The 25288-nt window shown below is 43.8% G+C and overlaps 1 protein-coding gene across 1 annotated transcript in view; it reads right to left on the reverse strand.

Moving 5' to 3' along the window:
• Window positions 1-25288, reverse strand: part of GEN1 (GEN1 structure-specific endonuclease) — a 367902-nt gene that overhangs the window by 147262 nt on the left and 195352 nt on the right. Inside the window, exons 9-10 of the mRNA XM_078647757.1 lie at window positions 17840-17876; window positions 17669-17749 (exon numbers count right to left, since the gene is read on the reverse strand). Coding sequence (XP_078503883.1) covers window positions 17669-17749; window positions 17840-17876 — 118 coding nt within the window. The remainder of the gene's footprint in view (window positions 1-17668; window positions 17750-17839; window positions 17877-25288) is intronic.

Here is a 25288-nt window from a genome sequence, read left to right on the forward strand (position 1 = left end):
CTTTTTACGGAAGCTCATTTGATCCGGATTGGCATGGGTGGTGGCCTGCTGATATGTTCCCGCCAGTTCATTCTTCCCAGTCAGCCAAGAATCTGGGAATTAAAATTGATAATGGACTGACGCTCAAATCCCAGGTAATGACTCTTACAGGGACTTGTTTTGGCATTCTTAGGATGCTCCGGAAGTTTTTCCCGTTACTTTCGGAGGAACATAGGAGAACAACTGTTCAGGCCCTCATTGGATCCAGATTGGATTATGCTAACATCTTATACCTCGGCCTTCCGGAGTACCTTGTACAACGTCTACAGGTGACCCAGAATGCTGCCGCTCGAGCCATTTTTGGCCTTCATAGGCGAGACAGCGCCTCCAGCCTATTGCAAGCCTTACATTGGCTCCCCATCCGGAAACGGATTATATTCAAGGCTATGACGCTAGCCCATAAGGCTCTGCATGCCATGGGAGCTCAATACTTGCAAAGGAGGCTGGCTTTCTACCATCCGGCACGATCCTTGAGATCGGAGTCCCTATTTTTGGCCATAGTCCCCCGAGTAAAAAAAGCTCGTACCGGAGGACGTTCTTTTAGGCTGCTGGCTCCTCAGATGTGGAACCCCCTTCCTGCGCTCCACGCCTAATTTACTTGCGTTTAGGAAGGGTTTAAAGACTTGGCTCTTTACAGGTTAGAGACTTTTTACCCTACTCAGTACTGTGCCTGCCTGCTTTTATTCTCCCTGTTTCTATTTTTCTTGTTATGTTTGTCTGTTTCTTTCCTTAGGTCATATAGTACAAAGCGCCGGGACACTCTTCGGAGTAGCCGCGCGCTATAGAAGACCTATATATATATAACAAAACAAATTCCAAGTTAGAAGAAAGTGATAAATATATAGATCCATAAGTACATTGAAATGATATAGATGCATAAAGGAGGTAAGTATATGTCGATTAAAGATATTGATAGAGGTACAGGATAAGAAATAGGGTAGTGCATTTGATATGCTTTGTCAGGATAAAAGTAACAGACACACAGATCCAAGTACATGGAGGTACATAGATGCACAATGGAAGCAAGTACATGTAGACCAAAGATTTTTTTTTTGTTAACAGCATAATTATTCTACATGTTTATACAAAGCAATACACAAAGATAAGTACATATCTATAGTGAAAATAAATTGTGGGTGGGTATTACTGAATGGGAACATGGGCAGCATTTCTGGCCCTGGTCCCGACCAGACTCAAACAGGCCCAAACAAGCAACTGCCCTTGTCCTCTCCACCCTTAACAGGCTCAAACAGGCAACTGCCCTTGTCCTCTCCGCCCTTAGGTGAGACGCCGTAAGCCTGGCCTTTAATTGCCCTAGTAATCAGGTGACCCCTTCAGCCAATGGTAACCCTAGCCCTAACACTATACAATCACAACACTACCCCTAAAATCTGGAACCAGTAGGAGACCAGGACCTTACAGCCAATCTTAGCCCTAGTCCAAGCTACCAGTCAGCTTTAAAAAAAAACCTGATCTCTATGTCCAATAGAGGCTCTAGCTCTACCAGTAGTCCTAACCCAAGTCCAAGCAACCAATGGCACAGGAAACCCTATTCCCTACATCCAATAGAAATCCTAACCTAGCCCTAGTCCCAACACTACATTGATTGAATCACAGACCCAGAACAAATCAGAACCCTCAAATCCCACCCAATGAGTACACTAACCCTAATCCAATAGAAACACCAGATACAACCACCAATCAGTGTACATGTACCAAACAATAGCAGACTATATAAAGACTATATAAGGTTCCAGCTACCACAGACAAGGTTTGCTGGCCAGGGAGTTGGAGGCTGATGCTCTATTCAGAAATCTCCTAGGAGACAGACAGGTTCAATACACACTTTGGACTTCTGCAGGCAAGGGCCTAACAAATGTATCCTGTAACAACAATGTTTGAATAAAACTTTACTCCCTCTCCTGGCCAAAAAACGAAGTGCACAGTCCCTATTAAATACAGTTTAAACAGCACACAGCAGATTATTGCTGTCTCAGAGCACCCTGCTTGCTGCTTGGTTTCACTGACTTGTTAACACAAAATGGTGGCTGGGGGTGCACTGCTTAACATACAGGTCTTAGCACAGAGCAAAGGAGAAATTTGGAGGGAAAAACTGGTAGTCACTGGGAATGAGGGGGGAAAGACTACAGAGTTTGGACTGCAAATCCCACAATTCAACAGGTTAAATGGAAGCAATCAAGGGCAGGAAAAACCACAAGTTTAAACACAAAACAGGTGACAAATTATGCAATAGCGGGCAGGTTAAAACTACAATTATGAACTGTAACAGCCACAGGCAAAGACAGTTAAAGACATTTTAACCCCTTCGACGCTCATGACGAGCTGGGCTCGTCATGCAGTAGCCTCCCAGCACGCTCATGACGAGCCCAGCTCGTCATGAATAATGGGTTTTTGTAAATCCCAGCGCAGCAGCAGAATATGATGAGCTTCCAAGTGGTTAAAAAGAAAAGATGATGCACTCACAGGTAGGGAACTCGTTTTGTAGGGAAGAGACAGCACTAGTCTGCCTCCTTACCACTTCCTGGACTCTACTCACTGCAATCGGAAGCACAGGTGGGCTTCAGCTCACAAGATGGAGGAGAATGATTTGGGGTGCACCGAGCAAAGTCTTAAGGGGCCTGGGCAGGTGTGAAAGGAGGGCTGGCTCAGATTGGCTTGGTGAAACAATCAGGCTATGATTCATAACTTGAAATCTTCCTCTCTTCAGAGGGTAGTAATGGGAGTAAAAGGTTCTTTGGATGGTTCATTATCACTCTTTGAGGATACAAACGTAAATGATTCTTCCAAATGTTCTGAGCTGATTGTATACCTGCCTGCCTTATTAAAGTCGCTCCGTATATATGGGCTTGTATCCTGAAGCCACGGCTTGAATTTTGTTTAAAAACAGTCCCAACGTCTTGGAAAGGTGGTAACATCCTACCCCTTTACAAAAAAAAGAGGATCGTAATCTTCCTATAAATTATCACCCTACGGCACTGTGACTGGGAAGATTTTCACTGAATGTCTATTAAGTCATTTAGATTTCTAGGTGGAGTCTGCTCGGTTATTGCCTATTGAGCAGTCAGGCTTCTGGAAAGCATGTTCCACCATGGATAATATCTAGTGTTTATATATGGTAGGTGAAAAGTATTAAGGTTGTGTAAAATGAGGGTTTACGTGGCATTTGTCGATTTCAGCAGTGCTTTCGATTCTGTTGTTCATTCCATTCTTTGGCATAAACTTGTGAGACTGGGTATCCCCTCTGAATTGTTGTTCCCAGTCATATCTACTCATCCAGATAACTGGATGAGAGTTTATTTGGGCTCTGGAAATGAGTATTCTGATAAAATTACTGTTGGCAATGTATTTTGGCTCCTTTGTATTGTATTGTATTAAAATTGCATTTATATAGCAGTTACCACCCCTGACGAGGCATCGAACCAATTTTTGGCGAGTAGCACGCTACTCCAGAACCCAAAAGGATTAGTGTTGAATTAGTATAGTGAAAATATGGAACCGCTTTTTTGGCAAGTAGAACGCTACTCCAGAACCCAAAAGGATTAGTGTTGAATTTGTATAGTGAAAATATGAAATTAATTTGAGCAGTGGATATGTTAGTTTGTTATTTGGATTGAGAAGGATAGTGGAGGGATAGAAGAGGGAAAGGTTTGCATTTATATAGCGCTTGCTACCCCATATGCGGTGTTGAAGGGCTTTTTGTCGAGAAGCACGCTATTGTGGAACCAAAAAAGGATAAGTGGTGAATTAGTCTAGGTAAATATGAAATTAATTTGCGAGGTGGGCATGTTAGTTTATTATTTGGATTGGAAAGGATATTAGAGGGATAGAAGAAAGGGTTTCCATTTATATAGCGCTTATTCCACTAATTTAAAGCAGGTGATTACTGATCCTCCTAAGTTTGGATCAAGGGAGATTTCCACCCTAATGTATGCAGACGGTTTAGTATTATTGCTCCTTACAGAAGAAACGTCATATTTAGCCTCTTTTTCTTTTGCGCATCATCTTACTGTAAATGAAAGGAAAACCAAAGTTATGCTAATGGGCGCCCGAGGTATCAGGTTTCCTAGATCTTGGTTTTTTTAACGGGAAGATATTAGAGGTGGTAAAAGAATACACATATCTTGGTGTAAGCATCTTAAATAGTTTGTCTTGGATCCCACGTGATTCCTCTCAGTTCTCAAAATCAAAGTCTATAAGAATTGTCCTTTTTATATGTTTTTAATGCACAGGGAAGAGGAAAAGTTCATTCAATTATAACGGTGTATATTGGTACTGTGTCCCCGTTGCATTGTATGGTACAGAAGCAAGGTTGCTTTCTTCGTTTATTTCTATTTGTCATATTGAATCTGTTTAATGGGAGCGATAACTTGGCGTAAACTCTTCCAGCTCAACTGAAATGATGTATCTTGAGCTGGCTTTGATGGGTATAACTTTCCTTTCTATGCCTACTGCCAAATAACTCGATATTTCTATCAATGATTTAGGAGTTCCGAAAATACATTGAAAAAAGTAATCTAGTGGGAACTTGCTAGTGATAATAAAAAGGTTTACACTTTGGAAATTGTTTATCTATATTGCTTACAGCAGATGGCCTTAAATAATGACGAGGTGTTATGTTTATCTTGTAGCGCCTTAAAGCGTCAGTTAGAAAACACGCAAAAAATCAAAGTTTTCAGCTTGAATTGCAACATTGTTTGGAAATAAAAAGGTGCCAGTAGTGTACGATGCCAGTACTGTAATGTAGACAGACGGCAGCAGAAATGCTCAGGCTCTGTGGGTGTCTGGAGCCATGCCTACCTTATGTTTCAATGCCACAGTTCACTTTATTTAAAGCCACTATCATACTTCTTGCTACTCACGACTTTTACCCTTCAGACACAGTAACTCCACAAACTCCCACACTGGTGACTTTTTTATTTATTTCACTTTATTTATTTCACTTTATTTAAATCGCGTGTCCCGTTTTTCACATCCCTAATCCGCGCTAATTTCTTCTTCTTTCAGCGCTCCTTGAAAAAGGGCGTTTTGAGCCCGAAATGCATCGGAGCTATATGCGTGAAACGATATGTCCTTCAGTATTCTAAAAACACTTTGATATGATTTTCAATATCATTGAAATGAACAAATAAATACTTTCAAACAAATAGTGGAATCATTTGTTTTGAGCCACCCCGGAGTGCCTCCCTGGGATGTACTTGCATGCTCCATGCGTACACGACCTTTCAGTTACTAAGTGGGCGTTTTGAGACGGAAACGACACCAAGGAGTGCACCCTTCCCAGAATTATCCTCCCATCGAACTACCTGCTGTGCATCCTCTACACATATTGTAGTCAATGCCACAGAGGAGCAGACACGCCCTGCTGCACAGAGATCAGACATTAATGAGAACATTCTTACTTGGAGGATACGGACCAGCTTAACAAAGTACCCCTGATGCGCTGATTCATGCATCTGCAAAGCCCTGGGCCGCGCGTGACTCGGGTTACAGCTCTGGCGAGAGGTATTTCCAGGTATCGGAGACTCGAGGGACTAGCAAAACTGTAGAAAACGAGTTAACCCTCTTCAAATCTGGATTGCGCATTAAAGATTATTTGTGCAAATGTGTGTTGGTATCAATTGCAATTTCTAAAACATATTCCTTTTTTTTAATCAAATTAATTTGCTAAAAAAAATGTAATTTCATGCATTTGCACGTATTAAAATGTATTTGTTTGGAAAAATAAGATTTTTGGTCTGAAGGGTTTTATTTTTTGTGTAGGATTTTATGTCCCACTCGTCCGTGTTTGGGCATAGTCCTGTATCTTTCCCTCCATGGATGGATACCCCGCAGACCGGAAAGGTTCGGTCCAGCCAGCGGAGCTCCTAGAGTTGGGGCCACAAGCCAGACATCTTACACCTCCCCGCGGTGGGAAACCAGAAATCCACCGCGCCGCCTGCCACTACCCCCTTCCAGCACTCAGCGAGAATCAGTCGTGCGTCCCGAACCCAATGCCCTGACGAACGTGGGCGACTTTACGAACTTGAGCTGACTTATTTTAGAGAGCCTAAAATTCTCCGTTGGAGCGCGGTATTAAGCCACGATTTTTAAAGCAAAATATCTATTAAATGGTGGTATTTCATGTTGGTTGAAACATTTAAAGAAAGATTAAATTTCACTTTCATAATTAATCTTGGAGTACGAAGTTTGAGTGCTTTGAGTCACCCTTTGGGTGAAACAAGCACTATAGAATACCTTACAGCGCGCTGCTGTGCCGATTCAGAGTAAAATCTCAGGGGCTGCAGGAAGCGGGGTGGTTTAAAAATATAGCAGCTATAATGAAAGGGAGACGGCCTGCTAGTAGACAAGCCCATATATTTCGCCGTAAGTGCTGGGCGCGTTTCTAAACCCACGACCCCTGCGCTCCAATCTTCACACGCCGGCAGCCAGACTGCAAGGCGCCACTGTCCTCCTCACAGGAAGGTGACCCAGCGACACTAGTCCCCAGTCACAAAATTAGAGCAGGAATGTGAAAGTGAAAATGCTCTTCTGGTCACCTGTGCCGACCTGGGCCAGAGGCCCGGTTTGGCACGTGAGCGCCAGATGTCGCATGGCGACAGCAGCGCGGGCAGGAGCCGGCGGGCATTAAACGAGGCCTGGGCAGTAGCACGGGGGTGTGGAACGCAGGTGTGCGCGGCGAGGCACGAAGCCCTCCCGGCAGACCAGCAAATTAAATTATCACTACACACCAATTATAAAAGTAAAGTAAAGTCCACATTTGTAAAGCGCACAATCACCCGTAAGGGTCTCTAGGCGCTGGGGGGCCGTCGGAAAGATTAAGCGAGCTATTGCCCAGAGTCACATGGTGCTGGGCTAACCTGCCGCCGGAGCCGGGGATCGAACCGTGGTCCCCAGATTCCAGCGTCAGTCGCCCTGGCCGCGGCGCCACACATTATAAACATCCAATCTTCCGCGCACATCCCTGTAAAAACATTAAACTGGAGCGAGAACTCTGTAAACCGATTCCAGCCCCTGAAACGTCATTCATTGGGACTCAAAACAACTTAGTTTAACCCGGTAAAATTGTCAGTCCCTGTTCCACTTCTTTGGGCGTCAGTGAGACCTAGACAATCCAGGAAGCACGCGCACAAGTGATTAAAACACGCGCTGACAAAGCCAATATGTCGCGCCTATGCGAGAGCTATTGGCTTTGGCAATATGTTTTAGCCATGTTGTACACATAGTTAAACGTTAGTGGCGGGGAGTGGGGCGGGGTAGACTGAAGTGGAATAGGTTCTGGTAGAGTAGATTGGGGTAGATTGGAGGTGCATGGAGTGGAGTAGACTGGGTTAGCGCGAAGGGCGAACGTTGGTTTAGAGTAGCGTGGAGTGGGGTAAATTGGCTTGGTGTAGAGTGGGGTACATTGGTGTACAGTGGATTAGGTTAGATAGGTTTACGGTAGTGGGGGTAGATTGTAGTGGGGTAGACTGAGTGGAGAAGAGTGGGATAGATTGGAGAAGAGTGGGGTAGATTGGAGAAGAGTGGGGTAGACTGGAGTTGAGTGGGATAGACTAGTGGAATGGGGTGGATTGGAGTGGAAAGGGGTGGGATAGAATGGAATGGGGTTGGTTTGGGTGAATTAGGTAGACTATAGTAGTTGTCGGTGAATTGCGGTATTTAGGAGTACAGTAGATCAGAGTGGTGTGGTGTATATCGGGGAACAGTGGGGTGGACTTGGGTAGATTGGAGTGGAGCAGGGCAGATTGGAGTGAAGTGGGGCTCTTGGAATGGGGTGGATTAGAGTATTGTAGATTGGAATGCAGTGGTTTGGATTGGAGTGGAGGGAGCAGGGTACTTGGGGTGGGGTAGATTGGGTGGATTAGAGTAGGGCAGATAGGAATGGAGTGCGGTAGGTTGTAGTGGGGGGAGTGGAGTGGAGCATTTGGATTGGGGTAGATTGGGTGCATTAAAGTAGGGTAGATGAGAATGAAGTGAGATAGATTGGGGTGGAGTGGGGTAGACTGGAGTGGGAACGATTGGAGCCAGGTAGTTTGAAGTTGGGAAGATTGTAGTAGGATAGGGTTGAGTGGGGTAGAGTGGAGTAGATTGGGCTAGACTGGAATGGGGTAGATTGGGTGAGATTAGAGTAGAATGTGGTAGATTGGAGTGGGATAGATTGGAGTGGAGTAGGGTAGAGTGGAGCAAGGTAGATTGGGATAGAGTGGAGAGGGCTAGACTGGAGTGGGGTAGATTGGCATACAGTAGAGTGGAGCCCTGTAGATTTGGTGAATTGGAGTAGGGAAGAGTGGGGTAAATTGGGGTAGAGCTGTGTAAGGTAGATTGGAGTAGAGTAGGGTAGATTGCAGTGGAGATAAGCGGCAGTAGACTAGGGTGGAGTAGAGCAGATTGGGTGGATTAGGATATGGGAGATGGGAATGGCAGAGTGGAGTGGGGTAGATTATAATAGGAATGGGATGGGATAAATCGAGTTAGGGTATATTGGAGTGCAGTGCATGTAGAATGGAGCAGAGTAGTGTGGAGTGGAGGAGTTCGGAGTGGCGAGCAGTGTCATACTATTACAAGAGTAACTGGATCATATACTTACCGAGCCTCCATCTCCATCTGGCGCGTCAACAGATCCTGGCACCTAAGGACAGGGACGGCTGCACGGCTACGGAGGATCCCCACCGGACTAATGCTGGACTCTTGTTGCTGCTAATCCCCTCATTCTGCAGGAGTCACCGGCTGGTGTCTCCGGTTGGCCGCGAATTGCGTGGCGCCCCCCCTCCACACCTTGGACGAGTGGGACTCTGCAGCAGGGGGGTTGCAGTGTTTTCGGGAGGTACTGACGTCTAATCTCGTTTGAAACAGAGGAGTTTCAAATTGCCTGCAGTTTCGCTGCGGCCAGGAGAGTCCGGTTGATTACTTGCACCGGAGCGGATTTCACCTGAGGAAGTCATCAGCCAGCAGCTGCAGTGAAGGGGCCTGTTCCCCTAACAGCAAGGGATATCCAGACAGCAAGGTAGGCCTGCGCGCATCTGCCCACCGCCCTCCCTGGCTGCGGGTTAGTGTGAGAGAAAGCCTCACACAGTCTGGCTCACGTGGCAGATGTCTGAGGAGAGTCGGTACGCTAGAATGCTGCTGATTTGAAAAGCTGCCCAGGGAAGTCGGCGAGCCTAAGTCCGTAGAGAGAGCTGTGGACCCTGAGTTTTGCAGGCTGGAGCGGACGGACCGAGTCTGCTTGCCTCAGGGCTTCCTGACCAGGAGGCACAGGGCTGCCTGGAAGTGTCGTCCTGCGAGAAATATGATCTTTATCTCCCACCAGGACCCATAAATATACACTGTCATCACTCCACGTGGTGTACTACTGACCATTTAATTCTGGATTTGGTCAATAGGAGAACCCTGATACCTCCCGCAAAATGGCTGATCAATGAAAATAGAGACAGGACTACTCGTTCTTTATTTACTCAGTATGTTAATCATGCCATCTTTGTTTTGCTCACAGAAATAGACAGAGGACTAGGCAACAGAGTAGCTTGGGACATTGAAAGAGTTATAGGACCACTTCGCAGTTTTGCAGTTTCTTTGTTTTGCTTATAGAAATAGACAGAGGACTAGGCAACAGCGTAGCTTGGGACATTGAAAGAGTTATAGGTCCACTCCACGGTTTTGCAGTTTCATGGCAGCCATCTTACATGGGGCAATGTTTTTCAAGCACCCATTTATATGTCTATGCACACTCCGTAACTAACCTTCTACATAACCACAGAAGAAATTTAGCGCCTAGTTTCCTGATCGAGCCTGGATTTTTCTGATTCCTATTTTACTCAGGTTTTGCAGTTTAGCAGTCTGTCTTAACAACAGCAGACTCTTATAGCATGGCCCAAATGTATTAGGATTTCTTTTCCCACTCTCCTTCAGCACGCCTCCTAGCTTTCCGGTATCCAGAAGAGGCTCTTTGCTAACCTTGCCTACCTCGCCACCCAGCATGCTTTTATCTACCCACTATCTTCTCCGAAACGATTGTCGCTTCCACGCCACCCAGCCCGACACTTCCTACCCACAATCTCCGCTTCAGTGACGGTTCTCCACATCCCGCAGCCCGGTCCACATCCAAGACCCTCGTGACTCTACCCACAACCACCTCCTCAGGGACTGCCCTCCCCCCTTCCTCACCGACTCTCCTCTACCCGTATTATGGAACCCGCAGGCACTCACTCCTACAACATAATTTACCCCTCCGACCTCACAAAAAAATCCGCCAACGATTCAAACATAATTTTATAAAACAGCACCCTGAAACACTCTTTGCCGATCATTATTTTTCTACTCACAACGGAACTACACAACACAACGGCCCCATCAACTCCGGGGATGCCTGGCTCCACCTTGGGGACTCCCAGCAGGGACCATCCCACAGGGAAAGCTAGGACGGGTTCCCCAGAGTTATACAGCGCCAGGAAACCTACGGACAGGTAGCAGTGCGCTTTACAAGCTCAAATACATACATACATACAAATACATACAACTACAACCTCAGACCTCATTCTCTTCACAAAACAAAGAGCCCAATGGAGAAAAGCATTCCTCACCTCACCTCACTCTCTATCTCTTCTTGGAGGAAAACCACGCATGGCATTAGTCTATATATTTCGCCCTCCCAGCTCTTCCAGGCGACAGCAACCATCACCATTTACAATAACGGTATGATCCTTATCCAAGCCACAGACCGCAATCTCTCTCTCTCATGGACAACATCTTCCCTTTCATCAAAAACCTAGAGTCCAAACCTCATGGGGGTTCCCAATTTACATCTCCTTCAAGTACCTTCGCACAGGGAGTCACCTCACCCAAACATTCTGACATCTTAGTCCCCCAACCCCCCCGCCCCTTCCTCAATGTCCTCCCCGTCCACATCTTGCGTCTGACTCTTACGTTACCCACACCCAGACGACCCCAACTAACCCCACACCCCACAACACCCCTACAACCCCACACATTCATTCTCTCAACACGACCGTCACAGCACCTGTCCCATCAACGGATACTGATCCCCTACATGACAAGACGACAGCTTCCCCCACTCTAACACCAACATCCCTCTTGTATCGTCTTCCTTACACTCCACTGCTACTCCTCCTAAGCTCTCACCCCGTCTTAGCCTCCCCACGCGGAGCTATGCCTTGCCACATGTCCTGACCCCACAAGAACTTAACAACCACGCATTATCCTCTGACCTCCCATTGCTCTCATCCACCCTCACCACTCCTACACTACAGCAAGCCTCCCCACCCTCTCAGCCACCTACACCCTCCTACATCCGCTGGTCTCGGCACCTATACCCTATAATGATTCTCATCATACATACTCTCCTCTCAACAACCACTTCCTCCATAGTCTTAGGTTGGGACAGGTCTTGTCCCCACACTACCGCGATGACAACACGTTACCGGTCGAGCATCCCCCGCCCCCTACGTCCCCCTCCTCACCCACCTTACAACCACCCACCTCCTCAACCCAGACCTCTACAGCCCCCCACTCATCCACCCTCCCACACAATACTACCTTCAACATTCGCCTTACCCGCACCTCTGCAGCCCCTCACATGCAGAACACAGCCTTCTACCCTGGTCACACCTGACCCCGACCTTAGATTTGTGGAAATAATGTTGGCTCTACGCCAGATTAAAAAGGAACTACAATCTTTCAAGGACCCGATATCCATCCAACCTGGGCGTAATTTCTCCTCAAGAGCATTTAACTGGGACTACCGATCACACAATTTAATTCACTCTCCTAAACTCATTCCACCCAACTGGAATTCAGTTCCCCTCCTCAATACACGTTTTCGTCCTAAGCGAAGCGTCAATCCGCTCTCCGAGAGCGATATACTAGCTCTTCTTCAATCCTACAAACCCTCTCCCAATAATTGCACTACCGCAAATCAGTTGACCATTCCTACTCTCCTCCCTAACCCACTCAGAGTTGCCAGACATAATAATAGAGGGATCGTCCAGAGCAACCTTAGACACATCCCTCTCACCCAAGACTCCTTCTGTTCTCTCCTTACTCCCAGTCTTAAATGCACACTCCTAAACTGTAGATCGGCCTCCAGACATGCTGCGGACATAGCTGAGCTCATCAGTTCACAGGAACTAGACCTGCTTTTGTTAACTGAAACCTGGCTAACTGATTCCTCTACCCCACTGATGGACATTCTAGTTCCCCCAAACTACAACATCATCAGATTAGACAGAATCGGTAAGATAGGAGGAGGTATTGCCTGTATTCACCGTAGTGACATCACGATAATTAGAGCCACATCCCCGGTTTTCACGTCTTGCGAATACTTCTGCCTAGACCTCAGCAGCAACGGCAAACAAGCTTGCTCACTGCACATCATCTATCATCCTCCAGGTGACAATCTCATTTTCTCGGAACAACTCATGGATATGATTTCAACTAATAACGGTACCCTAAACAACCAAATATTCCTCGGCGATTTCAATATCCACTGGAATGACACCAACGACACAATTGTCAACTGCCTCAGAAGCTTCCTGGATGATTTAGCCTTGACCCAAATCTGCAATGGCCCTACACATAAGAAAGGTTCAACCTTGGATTTAATTATCTCTAAAACTGACGTCATTCAATTGGAATCAATACAACCCTGCGACTGGTCTGATCACCACATCATTACCTTCTTTATCAAGGAAACAGTCAAATTTAACTCAGTTCAGGCCACGAAACCAAAGATCTGGAAAAGAAACATGAAACAACTCAACACAAAACACTCTACCTTTCTCAAGCTACAACCTTCTACTGCCTCCTGCTGGCACCACAGACGTGCATGATCTCACCAACCACTACCTCAACTCGATGACCGCAATAATCAATGAGGTTGCCCCTCTTCAACTTAAGAGAGTCTCCACTAAAGATTCAAAACCGTGGTACAATAGCCTACTCAACGAAGATAGACGCTCTCTCAGAGTTGTTGAGCGCAACTGGAGATCTATCCCATCGACTACTCACCTCAAATCACTCAGGAAAAAGAGAAATGCCTATTACAAGAAGATTAAACGCACCAAAGCAGACGTTTTCAAACACCAACTAGACCAAGCTAGAAATCGCCCCCAAAAACTATTTGAGCTAATCAAAATTCAATCCAAGGACGCCCCTCAACGGTTACAAGACGCTGCCCAATCGCAACCCAACTGGGAACAATTCTCCGCCTTCTTCACTCAGAAGACCCTCAAAATCAAGAGTGATCTCTTAAAGGACAGATTACTCTATACGGTGTCACAATCACAACCCCTCCAGCCACCTCCAATTACTACACACCAAATCCCTTCAAAGTGTGTCCCAAAGAACAATGCCGCCTGGTCGTCCTTTGACACCTACTCGGAAGAGGCTTTGGGTAAGATTCTAAATGCCTTGAAACCTTCCAACCACCTCATCGATCCGCTCCCTGCTAGCGCTGTTAAAGACCTTACCCCATGGCTGCTTCCGCTATGGACCAAAATCATCAACAGTTCACTCCAACAAGGTTGAATTCCAGATACCCTCAAAGTCGGTCAAGTTTCACCCATCCTTAAGAAACCAACAGCTGACCCCACGAATCTTAACAACTATCGTCCTATATCCAATATCCTTACCCTGGCCAAACTCCTTGAAAAATGCGTACACCACCAACTAACAAAACATATTGTTCACTTTGACCTCCTTGACAACTACCAATCAGGCTTCAGAGCAGGGCACAGTACGGAATCAGCCATGACTCACATCATTGATGATGCACTTCAAATCCTGGACCAGAACGGCTCATGCCTACTCATCCTGCTGGACCTCTCCTCAGCTTTTGATACGGTCAAACACAAGAGTTTGCTGGAAATGCTCAGACTGAGATGGGTCTTTCAGGACCAGTGCTAAATTGGTTTACCTCTTTTCTTCATAATCGAACACAACAATTCAAGATTAACAACACTCTTTCCAACCCAGTTCCAGTAAGGCTGGGCGTCCCCCAAGGATCCTCACTTTCACCGACATTGTTTAAATTGTTCATGGAGCCGCTCCCCGAAATTCTTCAAACGACTAACATGCAATATCATATGTACGCTGATGATACACAACTGTATCTCAAGATTAACACCTTAGAAGACATTAAACAGCTTAACTCCACACTCATGAACACCCAAACATGGTTGGCAGAAAATCATCTCAAACTGAACGCTCTAAAGACTGAATTTCTCCTTATAGCCTCCCCCGCTAAAATCCCTTTGATGCAAAACTTAATTCAACACCTCACTGCACTCAACGTGCATCCAACTATTGTGGATTCAGCAAAATCATTGGGAATAACTCTGGACAGCAATCTCACCATGCAGAAACACGTTAGCTACGCGACAAAGGGAGCAAACTTCCAGTTAAACATTCTCAGAAAATTGAAGCCATTCTTACCAGTCAACGATTTCAAACAGACTGTACAAGCGCTAGTTATCCCCGTGTGGATTACGGTATTGTCTCTCTATGCGGCCTACCAAAAGCATCTACAGCTCCCCATAGAGCATCAATAAACTCTGCGGCAAGACTCATCACCGGTTCCCAAAAACTTTCCCACATCTCCCCTGACCTAAAAGCTTTGAACCGGTTGCCCGTTTGAATCATCAAGAATTCACCTAAAAATTGCTTGCATTACACATAAGGCCTTACACCACAAGGCACCCATTTATCTCGCACAGAAATTGACAATTTCTGGTGGCTCAAGGTCGTCTAGGGGTACAGATAACCTTCTCCTGAAACCTCAAAGATTCAATTAAAAAAACACATATAAACGTTCCTTCTCTGGGATGGCGCCTAGGATTTGGAATTCTCTTCCCCCTGAAACCAGATTGAATTCTTCTTTTGTATCTTTCAAAAAGGAAGTAAAAGCGATTCTCATGGCAAAATTTACTTGACCACTCTGCCCGGCCCTGAACCCCTTTCTTCCGAGACTCTCTGTTTATGTTCCTGGAACAACTATGATCCCATGCTTTGGTATTTTTTACGACTTTCGTGTGTTTTATTTTACTTATCCTATGCTTGTTCTCTATATTGTGTCTTACTATTCATTTGTTATAATCAACTTTGTTCATTGTAAAGCGCTCTGATATCCGCAAGGGTCTTGTTCGGGCCCTATAAAATCCTCTAAATAAATAAAAATAAAATAAATAAGGGCAGAGTGAAGTGGTGCTGAGTGTTGTAGAGTCGAGTAGTGTAAAGTGGAGTGCATAGAGTGTAGTATGCATGGTTTGGGAGCACACTGCCATTACAGACAACACATTTCCAATTGAAAATGGGCATTAAAATTTGCACAGACACAGTTTTACTGTGCACAAAATATAATGTGTGGAAATGTCACCTAATGTATTGATTAGTTTTGATAATATTGAAATATGTTTCCAGCACACTTCAGAATTAAAAAAAAAACCTCATTTCTACTTTTCTCATTCTGATGTATTCTGAAATATGAGCACAGCTTTATTTTTATTGTATGCTAAATAAGATAACATCCGACAGCCTGTCCATTCACATGGGTACTCAGCAGGATGGACTGTCACATACATTCTCTCACTTTGAAGTCAGCAAAAGAAAGCCAAACCCTGGCTGAAGCTTAATTTATTTGTTGTTGAGATTGTATATGCACATACATGACCTAGTGGCATCAGACCACTTTACTAGAGAACAATCGGAACAGGAGAACATTAGGGATACAAATTTGTATCATGAATAAGAGTCAGAAAAGCTGTACATGAGTGCAGATCCGAAACAATCAATGCAGGAGTACAACTGTGATACAACATCGGAATAAATCTAAGCAGACATTCATGAGCGAGTGGGAGGAAAAGAATGTTAACATAAGTCCATTTTAAAGACTAGAGCTTTGAGATCTTTTTTGAAGGTAGCATGGCATGTGGTCATAAGGAGGTCTGGAGTTTCAAACTCTAGTACAGTTTCTGGAAAATGACTGTTCATGAATCATTCTCCTTTGCAGTTAGGGGGTTTCGAGAAGAAGAGACTCAGTGTTTCTTGAACCCCGTTTTGTGCCAGATTTTTTCATTTTTTTCACAATTTGTTATGTACGCAGGCGAAGAGTGGTGTTGTGCTTTGTGTGATTGGTGTAGGCAGTTTTAAATTGGGCTCTCGCCACAACACCAAGCCATTGGAGGGTCAGCACGATGGAAGCGATGTGGTCAAATTTCTTGTGACTGGTAACAAAGCGGGCTGCAATATGAAGAACTGCTCTGAGTGGACTATGGGGATGCCTGAGAGGATCGAGATCCCGTAGTCAAGTCTTGAAAGTACCAACACACGTACAACTGATTTTATGTCCTAAAGTGATATGAGCAGCTCAATTCCCAATAGCAGCCTTTGTTGGAATCGAGTGTTCTCGACTATTGCTGTGCTGTGACTCTGGAGGCTGAGTTGAGGGTGAAGCCAAGTGATTTGGCGTTGTGTCAATGGAGGTTTGACACTCCAAGGCTGAGAGGAATTCCATCCAATCTTGTAAAGACTGGTTTTCTTAGGAGAGATCACAAGGATTATATGTTTCGCAGGGTTTAGTTTGAGGTGGGGATTTGACATCCATGAATGAATACTTATCAATGTGTAGGACAGGAATACGATATTGTCCAGAGATACAACCTTCAGATTCAATTTACCTTCAACCAGTAGCTTTGGGTATGATCGGCATACAGGTGGAAGTGGATCCCAGATTTCCACCGGGCCACAAAGAGAGGCTTAAGACAGAGAGATATGTCAATCATCTTTCTTTGTGTATGACCACGAGCTGGATGCAGATAAATACAATCTGGACACAGCTGAAGCTTTTGGCATTCTTCTGTCTCCATAAATGGTTCTGGGCTGGAAGAAAAGTAAATGCAGAACCTGCACAAGGATGAGGTATATGAGACAAAGGCCAAGGGCTACTCCAAGGACACAGAAACTGGAAGTGCCTTCCCATTGTTCATATACAGAATGACTCCATTCACACCAATGGTGGAGTGGGGATCATGGTTTAGGAAGACTGCACTGTTTTGCTGAGAGGGGCAGCCAACAGTGGTCCAGGGGTACAGGATAAACAATGATAAGTGAGATATCTCCAACTGGCAGACACTCCATAATCGGATGAATGGACTATGGGTGAGGCACACTTTGAGTGCACCCCCTTTACATCAGAGGCGGGTACTCTGCAGGGAAGTAATATAATTTGTTGAGTATCACCCAGTCATGTTTCACTTTCAGGTCACTGCGTTGAAAAACGGCATAATCTTCCACATTACTCAAATTGGAGGCAGGCTATCACATTCAAGTATCTATGATGGAATTTTGTTGAAGAATTACGGAAAGTAATGCTTAAGATGTTTCTCGAAATTTTTAGAGTCTGCCCCCAGGAGGTAACATCCTTTGCCAACATACCAAGAGGTAGCACTCCGCTCCTTTTCCCTTCACCAGGTTCATTACTGCAATTTACTGTGAAGAACTTGCTGGTCTTCAAACCAAAATGTAATATAAGTTTCTCAACATAAACAATGTGCCCTCATTTATGGATTGTTCAACTGCAAATATATCCCCAAAAAATTGTTACCTGAAAAGACAATATATTGGGCCGCAACCAGGTGATCCTTTTAGTCAGCTTGTCTTTAGAAACCAGAAATTCATGTATCACCTTGAAAAAAGCAACACGAAAAACACATTCAAAAGGGGTTTTCTTCAAATTCAACTAAATGAAAAATAATTATGTGCCTTTTTTATTTACCTCTCGGAACGGAAAGCCTACACATGCCCGAGCTTTACTGAAAAGCAAACAGAACAAAATTGACTTGGATAAAATTAAACTGACATTTTCCATGAACATTTAAATGCTATATGTATACATTACATGTTTGCACAAAAAGTTTCATGGTTCCTTATGAAATAGGAATTTCATCATCATATTGACAGCCCCAAACATAGTTTAATCACTGCCTGGGTTACTATGATTAAATGTCATGAAAGACCAAATTATGTCACGTGGTTATCTAAATTATGCAGCAAAAAAGGCAAATTATGTGGTATTCTCTTTGGCAGTGATATATTCATCCATTTTAACTCAAAACATTTTGAAAGAGATCTGTAAATTACGAGGCAAGCTTAGAAAATGCCTAACTGTGTAGCAAATGCTGCAGTCACAATATAGGATAAATCAACCAGCCCACCCACCATTGTCCATTGTTTTAGTCACAATTTATGTAACCAACGACTTCCAAGCCTGATCAATAAAATGCAATCAAAATAATATTTACCACATTTTTTATGATTTATTAGTTCAACATTGCTTGACCAAAAGTTGAACTAATAGACCATGAACATTTTGTAATGATTGTTTTGATTAGCACATGCTTGGAAGAGTTGCTGTTGTTTACATATTTAGAGTGGGTACTCTTATCTCCTGAAATCCCACAACATGTTGGTCTGTGAGTGTTACTCCTGTCAGCCTTAGGGTGATCTTCCCCCAAACTTTTTACCTACTTACCTCCCCTTTTTAGGTCGAGCGACCTATCTCAATGCGCATGCGCATTGAGAGGGAGCGAGATATAAAGGGGCTTAAACAGAGGTTTAACTAGCTGGCGATTTGGTGCTGTGCCCGTGCGCTTTTAGGTCAATGCGCAAGCGCATTGACCTAAAATGCGCGTGCACAGCATCAACTCGCCAGCCATCTGTTCCCCAGCTTGGCGCCTCCGCTCCTGCTCTCTCCTGGCTGCTCCTCCCCTAATTATTCATGGCCGGCCGGCCGTACTTTCACTTTGAGCGGGAGCGAGATATAAAGGGGCTTAAACAGAGGTTTAACTAGCTGGCGATTTGGTGCTGTGCCTGTGCGCTTTTAGGTCAATGCGCAAGCGCATTGACCTAAAATGCGCGTGCACAGCATCAACTCGCCAGCCATCTGTTCCCCAGCTTGGCGCCTCCGCTCCTGCTCTCTCCTGGCTGCTCCTCCCCTAATTATTCACGGCCGGCCGTACTTTCACTTTCACGGCCGGAAGGCCGTGAAACTTTTTTTTTTTGCTTGTTTTTTCTGTTTTTGCTTTGTATGAATTCGCCGGCACATAATCCGCTGTGTAATCCACTGTGTCTTTTGCTTCATTATTGACATTTTATTTGTTGCGTGAACTCACCAGCACATAATCTGGTCCCGAATCGGAGCTTGCTCTTTCCTGCGTTTTTTTTCATATTGATTTGCATAACCGAGCGGGCTTCATGACTGCACAGCATTCCTAGACCCACCGGGTGCCGGTGCGATTCTCTTTGTTATTTTAATTATAAAACAAAATTCAGCTGGTGCCTCCTTCTCTCTTGAGCGGGACAATGGAGGCTTTCGCGCTGCACCTAATACCGACGACACACAAAAACCTCTTTGAAGTTGGTGTATTTTCCTTGGTCCAAGGCTGTTGTAAACAGCGCCATCTTTTTAGAAGGTTCCCTTCTGTAAACAGGTCTGTAATTATTAGTGTTATGTCGCCTGAATGTGTATTCTATCCACATTTTTGAAAGCCAATAAAGCTCGGATGTATTCCAAAACTGATCCAAACCATTTGTTAGGAACTTATGCAAAATGATTTATCTATACATTTTCACGTGAATGAATCACGCCGCATGCTGTCATCAGTGTTATCTGGCGTGTTTTTTTGTTTGCTCAATGATATACATTTCACCGCTTTGCAAATGTGCTCTATTGACTCCCCTTCGCTTTTCCGATTTCGCTCGTTTTTTTTGTGCATTTTTATTGACATGACATTGTTTTTGGGAGGCGCCTGTTCTGTCCTCTGTCTCCCAACACCCTCCTGCTTTGGCTCACTCTCCCTAAGCACTGCTTCACCTTTCCGGGTTTCAGGTGATTGCTATGACTCACCACGGCATTCTAGTTCCTTCCTTCAGTTATTTTGTTGGGCGTAATTTTTGGTTGTTGTTGCAACTTTTATATAGCTCGAATTCGACCCGAACGTTTTGGAGCGCTTTACATAAGCACCAATTACATTACACAAGGACACATTCGATTTAGGCGAGCACGAGGACATTAAGTGATATGTTAAGTCTCAAAGGATGTTGAGCCGACGCCGAGCCCAACTCCAATGTCAGCAGTTTTAGCTTTTACGCATTCTTCCTTTGTTTATTCTTTCCCCTGTTTGTTTGTTTCTTGTTAACTCTACCTTTCCCTCTCATCCTTTCTATTCCAGGTTGTTTACTTTCTACCTCTAATGAACTCTCGTTTTGACTTTCCCTGTACATCGCCTCTTAGCTACCCGCTTCTCCCCACCCACTCTCCTGTTTCCAATACAACGTACTTCAACACATCTGTCTCTTTACCTTTCTTCTCCCGTTTTCACAGCTCTCTTACTTCCTGTTTTTGACTACCCTCTTTCTCTCCACCTCCCGACCCTCTTCCTCTCTCTACACCTTTTGTCTCTCCCTTCGAGTCACCCCTCTTTCTAGAACCTTTCCTCTTTCAGGCTCCTTCCTCCCCTCTCTCTTCCTCACCAGAGGTGGAGGGCACGGATGAGTGAGGTGTAGAGGGAGAGGAGTCTTATGCACGCATGTGCCCACAGCCAATCCGCTGCAAACGTGGATTGGGGGCATGGAATGTTTCATGAAGAAGGCTGCGATTATGACACATGCCACTGGCGCCTATAGCACATGGGCCCTGGGGAAGTTTTCCTGCTTCCCTTCTGACGTTAGGAAACATGTTTTACGAGCAAGGGACTCTTTCACAATATTTAAAGTTTCTCCATTTGTTTTAACCCCTTCAGTGCTAATGACAAGGGTAACTCGTCATGGAGTTTCCATTGACTTCAATGGAAATTACATGGGAAGCCATAAAACACCTTAGCATCCAAGTGGTTAAATAAATAAAATATAGCTGACCACCAAAATGTTAGTGAGGAGCTAAAATAAACCAGACATTCACAGCCAGAGACTGAATTGGGGTTGAATGGGGGACAAAAGTAACTGTGAAGAAGAAATAATAAGCAGCAGCATTGAAAACGTAAAAATAAAGCTTTTGGCGATTATCCGAGGTATCATCTACATCATTCTAGATATATCAGTGGGCCTACATAAAACGATTCTTGAACTAGAGGCCCAGGACTTTTGTGATTGCAATCACAACAAGCATTGGTATATCCAATAGGTCTCGCCTTTGGGACCTTATAGGTGTTTAGCCATGCAGCAGTTGATGTTGTTGCACTAGGATATTGTGCTGCATAACTAAATACTTATAAGGTCCCAAAAGCGAGACCTATTGGCTATGCCAATGCTTGTTGCTGATTCTTTTTGTTGGGCTTAGGACACAGAGTGGCATATTTAATTTACTTGTGTCTTGAAAAGTGGTATGCAATATACCTGGGCCTGTAAATGTAATACTACTAGCAGGCCTGCTGCACTCAGTGTGCCACCCACACAAGTATCCCTTTCAACATGTCTCAGGCCAGCCACTGCAGAGCCTGTGAGAGCAGATTTACTTACTGCCACTTAGACTAGGCATTTGAACCCATTTATGTAGTAAATAGCTTAGACAGGCCAAGTAGAAGTTGAGAAGTTTATTGAGAGAGACAGCTTGAACAACCACCTTCAGCAGAATACCAGTAGAGACTGTTCTATTGAACACACAGAGAATGTTACAGTAGAAATGTACAATAACAATTCTAACATGGAATACTACACACCTTCCCCCTTAAAAAAATAAAGAAAAAGAAAAGAGAAGAAAAGAAACAAAAGGAAAACTACAACAAAAGAAAACTTCAACACAAGTAATCATGTAATTTCACAGGAATCTGCTTAACACGAGAACTCTTCCTAAGAACTAAGTCAGTAACATCACTATTTCGTGAAACAGTGTTTTCAGAAATAGTGTTATCATCATTACCCACATTAACTTGTCTGGTAAAAACATCTTGAGGAGAAGTATTAACAGCAGGAATAGAATCATTCAAATTTTGACTCTCACACATAAAAGTGTCAATCATTGCAGAATAAGGCACATGGTCTTGCACAGCAGTATCTTTTGACATGTAATCCGTACTGGAAACATGGGTACTAGAGGAAGGTGCTGATCGTTGATCCCCTTCCAAACTCAAATTTTTACAAAGAGACACTCTTCTAAAATTCCATACTTTACCCCCCTCAACACGAACTGCTTTAGAAAAAATTTCTGTAACCTTGCAAGGATCAGACCATTTGTTCCATTTATTCCCAACAAACCTGCCAAACTTAACACGAACAAAATCACCAACTCTGATCTTCCTACAACGGCTGTTTAAGGACAAGAAATTGTTTTTCATCTTTTCCTGGTATTTCAATACCCTGTCTTTTACTTTATCACTGTCAAAAGAAGTTTCATACGGGAGCTTAACTTTCATCCACCAAGGAAGAAGTTTTGAACCAGGCTTTTTACCTCTAAGCATCTCAAAAGGAGACAAACCTGTAACGGAGTTGGGCGAGGTTCGATAAGACAACAAGGTAGCACGCAAAGTTCTCCTCCAATCTAAATTACTCTTAATGGCCAACTGGATTGATTCCTTTATAACCCTGTTGAATCGTTCCGTCTGACCATTGGCCTGGGGGTTGTAATTTGACACCCTTTTATGCACAAAGCCACATCTTTCAAGAAAAGACCCAAATTCTTTACTGACAAACTGTGGACCGTTATCAGACACAACTTCAGCTGGAATCCCTTCTCTACAAAAAACTTCATCTAGGAACTGAATGACCTGTGTAGAACCAACTTTGTCCACAACCTTAAGTTCAGGCCATTTCGAGAAATAGTCGATTAATACTAAAGCAAACACATCCTTGTTGGGAGACAAAGCAAGAGGTCCAATAATATCAATGCCCAATTTTTTCCAGGGACAAGTGACAAACTCAATGGGAGAAATGTCTGCCGACAATGGTTTAACAGTTTTGTCGCTTTTTGCACAAGGAGAACAAGAACTAACCCATTTGTCGACCATTTTATCAACCCCAGGCCACCAGTAAAATTCACGAATACGTCTCTTGGTACTAGACATCCCCATATGGCCTTCATGCGCCATAGAAACGATCTTTTCTCTCAAGGCAAAAGGCGGAACAATCTTGTCGCTTCTAATTATGAAACCCTGATCAAACAGAAGTTCATCCTTAACTTTAAAGAAAGAAAGATCACCACCAGATAAATACCTTTCCTGGGGCCAACCATGTTGTAAATAATCCACAACGCAAGACAAACTGGTACCATTACTCATAGCTTCCCTCCAATTGATCTCAGAAATGCCATTAGACAGACCTGCAATGTTACATTCATTGACATCATCAATGTTAAAAACAACATCTGAATCGGATTGGTCAGCACTAATGGAATTGACCAAAGGTAACCTGGACATGCAGTCGACATGTACATTCAAACGACCAGGAATATACTCCACAATACACTGAAATTCCTGCAATTTCACAGCTAGGCGAGCCAAACGCGCGGTTAAAGTTCTACCACCACCAGCTGCCAACATGTTAATAAGGGGCTTGTGGTCAGTCCTTAACCAAAACCTTGTTCCCCAAATAAATTGTCTAAAATGCTCACAAGCCCAAGTGCATGCCAAAAGCTCTTTCTCAATGGTAGAGTAGTTGTACTCAGCACCCCGCAAAGTCCTGGAAGCATACGAAACCACATATTCATCACCTTTATCTTTCTATATTAACACAGCACCCAAACCCACATTGCTTGCGTCAACACATACAATGCATTCTTTACCCAAATCGAACGATCTTAAGAAAGGAGCATTTACAACTTCTTGTTTCAATGAATCAAAAGCAGATTGTTGGTCATCGCCCCAAGCAAATTTTACATCTTTTTTTAACAACAATCTTAAAGGATGTACTTTTGAGGCATAATTCTGAACAAACTTACTGTAAAATTCAGTCAGCCCCAAAAATGACACCAACTGTTCCTTAGTCGAAGGTGCTGGTGCTTTTGAAATGCTCTGGATATGATTGAACTTAGGTTTGATACCCTGAGAAGAAATCTCATGACCAAGATATTCGACTTTGCTTTGTCTAAATTTGCACTTTGACAATTTTAATGTTAGACCCTTTTCTTGGACACATTTTAAAACTTTTTCTAGGTTCTCATCATGCTCCTCATAGTTTTTGCCATATATGAGAATGTCATCCTGAAAGGCGATAGCACCCACACAACCCTCCAAAACAGTTTTCATAAGTCTTTGGAAAACAGAAGCCGCACTGACTAAGCCAAACGGCATTCGGCAATATTGAAACATACCTTCTGGTGTGATAAATGTAGTTAAAAATTTAGATTCTTCATGTAAGACTACCATGGAGAGGATTCAACAGGTTCTATGATTTTCTTATCAACAAGATCAGACAAGATCCCTTTGAATTTGTAACGATAGGCCAACGGAACATTTCTTACTTTAAGCCGAATGGGAATGGCTGATTCTTTGAGAATGATACGGTGCTTAAAATTTACAAAAACTCCTAAATTATCAGTGAAGATTGAAGAAAATCTGTTCTTCAATTGAACAATAAAATCATTTTCAGGCGGAACCACATATACAGAAGGAGAGGCATTAGGGTCAAGCTTAATGCCCAAATCGTGTTGATGAGGCCAACACAATATAGATGCCCCCTTGGTGGCAACGTATACCTTTCCATTGGTTGTCCTATCTTTAAACTTAATATCAGCCCACATGTACCCCTCAAGATCGATTTTCTTACCAGAATACCCACCAGGATGTACATCTGGTGGTAATAATTTAGTGGAACTCCAATATCGGTTAAAAACATTTTTGCCAATAATGGTGTACCATGCACAGGAATCAATGAGCATAGATATTTCTTCCCCATTGATAATGATAATGTCAGTGGGAAAACCCTTACATTTTGAATCCCCAACACACAACTAAGTGTTGATTTCAGAGGGTTGTTCTATGTCTTCACATTCTTCATAAGACAGAAAATTTACTTTTTGAGAAGATTTACACATTTTGTTGAAATGACCCGGTCTCTTACACTTCACACAAATCTTGTTCCAAGCAGGACAACCTCTGTAGTTTCCTACATTATCATTGGCACCACATCTGTAACATATAATTTGGGGTTTTTTACCGAAAATTTGTTTTCCCTTCCAGGAACATCTTTTCTTGGAGGCACAAAAGTTTTCTTATAGTTACTAAAATTTTTTACT

The sequence above is a fragment of the Lissotriton helveticus genome, chromosome 6, assembly GCF_964261635.1.
Source record: "Lissotriton helveticus chromosome 6, aLisHel1.1, whole genome shotgun sequence".
Lineage (NCBI taxonomy): Eukaryota > Metazoa > Chordata > Amphibia > Caudata > Salamandridae > Lissotriton > Lissotriton helveticus.